The 8,134-nt window shown below is 39.5% G+C and overlaps 1 protein-coding gene across 1 annotated transcript in view; it reads right to left on the bottom strand.

The window, feature by feature from the left end:
- Positions 1-6,644: 6,644 nt before the first annotated feature.
- CHRNB3 (cholinergic receptor nicotinic beta 3 subunit) overlaps positions 6,645-8,134 on the bottom strand; it is a 46,287-nt gene continuing 44,797 nt past the window's right edge. The window contains exon 6 of the mRNA XM_075861807.1: positions 6,645-6,974. Coding sequence (XP_075717922.1) covers positions 6,837-6,974 — 138 coding nt within the window. The 3' untranslated portion in view covers positions 6,645-6,836. The remainder of the gene's footprint in view (positions 6,975-8,134) is intronic.

Below are 8,134 nucleotides of genomic sequence, written 5' to 3'. Positions count from 1 at the left end.
TATGGGTGAAGGTGTTTTGTTTTTTTATCTCTCTAAAGTGATGTTGAAAAGAAAAAAAATTACTGAATTGGTATGGCTGCGTCCGTAAAAGTCGGAACTATTCCAATATAACGTTATTTAAGCCGCACAGGGAATGCTGTAAAAAAAATGAATAAAAAGTTGCATGTGCCCTTAACTGGTACCAATAAAAACTACAGCTCACCCTCCAAAAAAATAAGCCGTCCTCCCACTCAATTTACTGAAAAAATAAAAAAAGTTATGGCCCTCAGAATGCGGTGACAAAAAACAATTTATAAAGTGGTAAAACATAAACTAAATTAAGCTTAGCATTGCCGTAATCGTATCAACCCGTAGAATAAAGGTGACCTGTTGTTTTTGCTGCACGATAAACATCGTAAAAACGAAACCCAAAAAACAATGGCGAACTTCCTGTTTTTTGAGCATTTTACCTCACAAAATATATTTTTTCTGTTTCCCAGTACATTCTATGGTACATTAAATGGTGCCATGAAAAGCTACAATTGGTCCCGCAAAAAAACAAGCCCTCATACAGCTAGGAAGGCGGGGAGGAAAAAACTCAAATGAAAATGGGCCTGTCATTAAGGGGTTAATGGTTCCTATACTTGCATACATTTTACATTTGGTGGAAATGCACATTAAATACACATATTCCTTTGCGTGTACCATAAGAATCCGGATGTATGTCTTCTCCTTCAGATCTTGCTGGTTCGCGGGGTTAATCTGATCCAACAGTTACTGTACGATCTCTATATCTTTTACTAGAAAAATCCGAAGACCGACCGGAATCACATGATTATCTCATGAGGAGCTATTGCTGCCCGTGCCTCTGAATGCCAGCGTGCCGGGGTTAAATACCAGTGTCCTGATTTTCTTGGCGGTTTACGTGATTCAGTTTATACTGTAACGTTGTTGTATGAATTGGCTGAATAAAGCATTGTGTTTTAACAATGTGACCTCATATAGTTGAATGGTAGTTTGGGCTATATAAGTCATGTGCAATGACATTTTAGCATGATGAAAGGATTGAATTAGGACTTCCAGCATTAGGTGGGTTCTGTCGTTTTTTTTTTTTTTGCGCGCTTGTGTCCCGAGATGATCTGTTGAGATGCCATTGGCCATTATGGTTTGGTATTTGTTAAGGTATTTATTAATAATGCCACTTTTTTTAAAAACGTGTATATTTCTACACACACACACACACACACACACACACACACACACACACACACACACACACTCTCTGCTTTTTAACAAATCACTCACACAATCCCAGTGTATAAATGCAATCAAACCTAAAATCTAGGTTGCCCTAAAGTACAATATATTTTTACAGTTCTGACCATATAGTCCATATAACTGCAGTCGCTACTTCCATTTCTTATGTACTTCTAAATGGTGGACATTTTTCTGCTCAGCAATGTGTCAAAAGTGAATGTTTTTTTGTGTTGCAGCTATAGCTAACATTTTCATTCCTATCTTTTAGCTTGCGCGCCTGTGAGAGATGAGTGAATTTTCAGAACTTTTTTTTTGTTTTTTTTATCTGATACGATTTTATCGAACTGGCCAATAGATTAGATTTGGACCGAATAAATTTGTTGCCAATAGAAAGTGCCCCGATTGCCCTGAAAAGTAGTGGATGTCTCTCTGAACTATTATTATTGAAGATTTGGGAATAACGGGATGATGGTTGGTGATTCACAAATCAATGTAATTATTGTATAGCTGCAGCAGCACTCACTCGCAGCAATGGCTGCTTCTGGCTGCATAACACACTGACTGACTGCTATCTCTCTCTAAAATATATCTCTCTATCAAACTATTGTAGATCTATCTATTCTCTAAATCTCTTCTCCCCACGATGAAACACACTCCATGACACTAATCCACTATCTGCAGCAATATTTCCTGGTTGGGCTGTTTATAGTGGCTATGACATATGACTCTCATCCACTGAGTCATCAGTGACACACCTATACCACTCATGATTGGCTGTTCTAGAGGGTGGGCTGCCTGCAAGGCATTATGGGAAAGCCCGCCTGGCTGCCACTGAAGGTCATGTGATTCTTGTTCTCTGTCTTCTTCTGATCTGTAAAATGGTGTCTGCCATTTTGAGCATTCATGCAGACGGATTTTAGCATCCATATTACAGCTGCAAGTACCGACCCCACCGCAGGTTTATTGCCCCGGAATAACAGCCATCTGAATGAGGCCGAAGGAATGGTCATTGCTGTTGTATAGTATAAGATCAATGAAACACATAATGTATTTTAAATATAGAACAGCTTTGAATACCAGTCAAGCGATGTTGGTGTCATAGTCTAGCTACAAGAGTCAAGCCTTCACACCCCAAATCCATATATATATATATATATATATATATATATATATATATATATATAAATTTCAGGATCATGAAACGGTGTTTAGGGTTTCCCTCCTTCCTCTTAGTGTTACATATGGCAAGCTGCAATTCATGTATAAATGTCAAATATTCTACCATTGTTTGAAAAAGGCGCTATATATATATATCTATACACACACAAAAATACTTCACTTTCAGCATTCTCAATGACTGTAGAGATTATGTAGGAGTCTGATATCCCCCCCCCCCCGTCCATGACTATAGATCCCCTGTATATAGTTCCAGGTGTATGTGCTCTGTATAAGTACATTATGTCCTGTGTTTGCAATTCCGCTTCTACCACATCTGCGCAGCACAACCTCCTATTCAAAATTCTTTCGTCTTTTATGCTGAAAGAAACGATGAGACGTTCTCAGGGCTGTGCTGAATGGCTCTCGGCTTTCATGAAAAATAATGGCAGTACATGTTTTGTGTGTGACCAGCAATAGAGCCATGGATTGGAAGCACAGCAGCTGTTCACACGTTACAATTTCTAATGGCTTGCATGTATTGATTTCTTTTTATATTACTGGCTATAGCTTGCTATATACAAAGTCGTCGTCTTAGTCAAGATCTATTTATTCCATAGGCTTTTAGTTTTATCCCTCAGGCCCTAGATATAAAACACTAAGGCATTGAGTTTATGCAGACGCATCAATTACATGACCTATTATAGGGATTTTTCTACCATGATCTAATTTGACAAATCAGTATATCTTTATTAGATAATGTGTTTATATCCGTTATGAATGTCTGTATGGGTTGGCTTATTTATGGATCGACCGCTGCTTTGTTCAATAGAAAGTCTATGAGCCCGTACTCCGATACATCGGCTTTCCGGAAAAAGCCGAACAGAAACGAAGCAGCTGAGCGCTCACATGAACTCTTCAGCTGCTTTGTTCTAGCGATTGGTGGGGGTCTCAGTGCTCGGACCCCCACCAATACAAACTTCTACACTTTAATATTACATTTCTCTATTAGATCATGGAAATCATAAAACTTTTTCAATTGGAAAACCTATTTTAAAAAAAATGGTCCTGTGTGTAGATATTGCAGTTACATACTTGTTATGGCGCCCCCTAGTGTTCTTTTCATTTCCTTTACAAAAACTCCACCCTATGTGTTCAGTGGCGGTGAGGAGAAGAAGCCGCTTGTAGTGAGACCATTCTTATTGACCGACCTGCACTATAGCACGAATCACTCCAGGGCCCGTGTACAAGAGGGTTCAGCCTGAGCATGTGTGACCACCAGCACTGGACACACTAGGTGAACATTCTAAGAAGGAATCGTAAGAACACCAGGGGGCGCCATAACAAGGATGTACCAGCCATATCTAGACACAAGCCTTTTTTTTTTGGGGGGGGGGGGGGGGGGTGTTGTTTTTTTTTTTAATGATTCCAATAAAAATATATATTTTTTTGTGGCCTAACAGACAAATTTAAGATATTATAGTGGGATAACCCTTTTAGTAAACTGAGAAAAAAAATTCTACTCTCTCCCTGAAACAATGTGTATTATAGTTATGATACGTCTGTGTCCTGTACTTAGATATCCATGAGGGTTTCATGTAATATTCACTGAAATATGCTTATCCGTCACTATAATTACATTTTGGAAATAATAAAGATTACAATATTATTGTTTTAAGAGTTGTGCCTTATTTCCGCTCTAATAGATAGAAATATAGTATATGCTCACTGGCGCAGTAACTTCTCCCCACTCCTGGTACCACTCCAGACTGGTGGCGGTGGTATAATGGTGTAGGCCCCTTAATACCATTTAAGCATGGTTTATATGCCACAGCCGACCTGTGTTGTATAGTTACATGTATCCATTAACCCCTTCACGACTGCCATACAGCTATATACGTTCTAACTGCCGATGCCCCGTGCAGTTAGCACGTGTATAGACGGCGGCAGCCTGGAAGGGATTTAATGAGTGCAGAAGCTGCTTCAGCGTGAGCAGCTCTGCACTAATCTATGTGTCGGCTCTCTATACAAGTGCCGACACCGCTTTGACTTAGTTTCATAAAACAAACGTGTTTTTTTTAAAATGAAACTAAAGCTACAAGTGCAGATCTGCTAACAATGATGTAGTCTGTACTTATCCACCTCCCCCCTCCATCTGGCAGAAGCCGAGCTAACGGAGCCAGTGTGCTGCTATCTGGGCAGATAAGGTAGTAAAAGTTGTGTTTTAACTCTTTAGTCTTCTTCTCTCTCCTGGAGAGTGAGGACGGCTAAGGGTATGTTCACACGCTTAAAGAGGCTCTGTCACCAGATTATAAGTGCCCTATCTCCTACATAATCTTATTAGCGCTGTAATGTAGATTACAACAGCGGTTTTTATTTAGAAAAACGATCATTTTTGAGCAAGTTCTGAACAATTTAGATTTATGCTAATTAGTTTCTTAATAGACAACTGGGCGTGTTTTTACTTTTTACCAACTGGGTGTTGTACAGAGGAATGTATGACCCTGACCAATCAGTGACCAATCAGCGTCATACACTTCTCTCCATTCTAGTACCCAACACAGCATGTTTGTGCAGTGAAAGAAACTGGGCTGGAACAATGAGAAGTGTATGACGCTGATTGGTCACTGATTGATCAGCGTCATACACTTCTCTGTACAACGCCCAGTTGGTAAAAAGTAAAAACACGCCCGGTTGTCAATTAAGAAACGAATTAGCATAAATCTAAAATTACTCATAACTTGCTCAAAAATGGTTGTTTTTTCAAAATAAAAACCACTGCTGTTATCTACATTACAGCACCGATCAGATTATATAGGAGATAGGGCACTTATAATCTGGTGACAGAGCCTCTTTAACCAAAAACGTCTGAAAATACGGAGATGTTTTCAAGGGAAAACCGCACCTGATTTTCAGACGTTTTTTAAGCCACTCGTGATTTTCACGGCTGTTTTTCTATAGAGTCTATTTAAAACGGCTCCAAAAATGGATAAAGTGACGTGCACTTCTTTTTTGCGTCCATTTTTTTTACAAGTCCGTTTTTCAAAGCGGCCACGTAAAAAAAAACGGCCCGTTGGACAGAACACGGTTTTTCACATTGAAATCAATGGGCAGATGTTTGGAGGTGCTCTGCTTCCGATTTTTCAGTCGTTTACGGCCCGAAAAATGGCCAAAAACAAGCCTTTTGAACTTACCCATACTATTAAAGAGCTGCAACTGTGTGTATGTGTGTGTGTATATATATATATATATATAAAAGAATCAATGTGATGTACATAACACACGCACACGATAAATATATTAAACCACATTTTTAGTGATTTGTCTGCTCATAATAAAAGTTTAAAACATGGAATTAATTAATCGAATCTAGAAAATGAAAACCTCATGAGGCTTCTAAAAATAGTTAGAATATTCCAAGCGGTTGCAAAGATATTACCTATTGAGGGTATGTTCACACGTAGTCAACCAAAACGTCTGAAAATCCAGAGCTGTTTTCAAGGGAAAACAGACCCTGCTTTTCAGAAGTTTTTTTACCAACTCGCATTTTTCGCGGCGTTTTTCGCGCCGTTTTCACGGCGTTTTTTACGTCCGTTTTTGGAGCTGTTTTCATTGGAGTCTATGAGAAAACAGCTCCAAAAACGTCTGAAAGAAGTGTCCTGCACTTCTTTTGACGAGGCTGTATTTTTACGAGTCGTCGTTTGACAGCTGTCAAACGACGACGCGTAAATAACAGGTCGTCTGCACAGTACGTCGGCAAACCCATTCAAATGAATGGGCAGATGTTTGCCGACGTATTGGAGCCGTATTTTCAGACGTAAAACGAGGCATAATACGCCTCGTATACGTCTGAAATTTGGCCGTGTGAACATACCCTTAGAAGTGCACGTCAGAAATGGAAAATTTGACCTGGACACAGGGGCATCAATGATCCTTGGTCATGAAAGGGTTAATGGCCACAACTGATTCATCTTCCATCAGGGCCATATTACAAAACACACGTGAAACTGGAGATTTGTATCGTGAATGTTTGTCGGTTGCAACTGCGTAATGGATCGGAATCTCTTAACAAATGTTTCCAGCACCTTATTGTAAGGCATTGGTTGGAACATGGCGGTGCCTGATACAAGGTTATGTAGCGTCTAGATGTCTTTCTATCTATGCACATTTATAATCTACCAATGAAATATGAGACCGTAGTCCAGATACAAAACACTTGAAGACCACAAAATAACTAAAACAAAGTACAGCCATATGGAGTACCAGTTTATAGTGTTTTGCGCTGAGACATATATACTTTACAGTGGGTATCGGAATAGGATAGGACTGGCTAAATATCACATTAGATATTGCGTGCTACAGAGTGACGATGACCTGACATGGCTATAGTTGTCAGCAGTGTTCTGCCTGGAATAGTCTTAAGTATATTGTATGCTGTGACGGGACTAGATGTTGTAGCTATTCAGCCACATCCGTAGTGCAGGGGTGAAAATTAAAACAGAGCCAGAGATAGAAACAGTGAGGAAGAGCCAGAGAAAGATACGATCCAGAACCTGAGCCACAAATTTCCAATCTTGGACGACCTGCAATAAAAGAAATGTCAATTAATGAGGAGATCTCTGATTATATACAATTAGAGCTTCATTATAGTTTTCCCTGGAAAGAGTTTAACCCATTATAACTGGTGTGTAAGCATGATGGCTGCATAGGGAATCTAAACATGAAAGCAACGCTCGTTCCCAATAATTGCCCTGTGTAATCAGGGCAATGACCATCCGATGAACGAAGAGTGTGGGAGACTACGAACTACTTTACTAAAAAGATTCGATGCCTGCATGTTTACTTTTTTACACATTTATCCTAATTACCTGTTTTCTGTACAGCATGTTCATACATCATGTGCCCTATACTTGTCAGAGATGGAACGATAGAAAGTATAAACACCAGAAGGGGGCACTGTTATACAGATAATTTGGCTGTTGGGTTCATTAATTTTGAGGTGGGTGTGCCAAGTGCCAACTCTCACTATTCTTATCTTTCTGGATGTACACACAATGCTCTAGCATATCCCATGACGTATTTTAACTTCCATATTTTTTCGTGTACTAGAACATTTCTATCATTCCAGAGGTGATAAAGTCAAGTTTTGTACTTACAGGGCATTCGGAAAGTCTTCAGACCCTTTCACTTTTTTCATATTTTGTTATGATGAGGCCTTCTGCTCAAAAATAAAAATTCACGGTTTCCCCATCATTCTGCACTCAATACCCCATAATGACAACGTGAAATCAGAATTTTAGAAGTTTTGCAAATGTATTAAAAACTAAAAACTTTAATTTCGCGAGGACATAAGTATTCAGATCCTTTGCTATGACACTTGAAATTGAGCTCTGGGGATCTCCCATTTATCTAGACCATCTTTGAAATGTTTCTACACCTTGATTGGAGTCCATCTGTGGTAAATTAATTTGATTGGACATGATTTGGAAAGACACACCCCTGTCTATATCACAACTGACAATGCATATCAGAGCAAAAACCAAGCCATGAGGAGAAAGAACTGCCTGTAGAGCTCAGAGACAGGATTGTGTGGGGGCACAAATCAGGAGAAGGGTACAAAAAAAATGTCTGCTGCACTGAAAGTTCCCAAGAGCACAGTGGCCTCCATAATTCTTAAATGGAAGAAGTTTGGAACCACCAGGACTCTTCTAGAGCTGGCCGCCCCACAAAGCTAATTAATTCG

Source organism: Rhinoderma darwinii, chromosome 1 (assembly GCF_050947455.1).
Source record: "Rhinoderma darwinii isolate aRhiDar2 chromosome 1, aRhiDar2.hap1, whole genome shotgun sequence".
NCBI lineage: Eukaryota > Metazoa > Chordata > Amphibia > Anura > Rhinodermatidae > Rhinoderma > Rhinoderma darwinii.
This window is presented reverse-complemented; position numbering and strand designations above follow the sequence as displayed.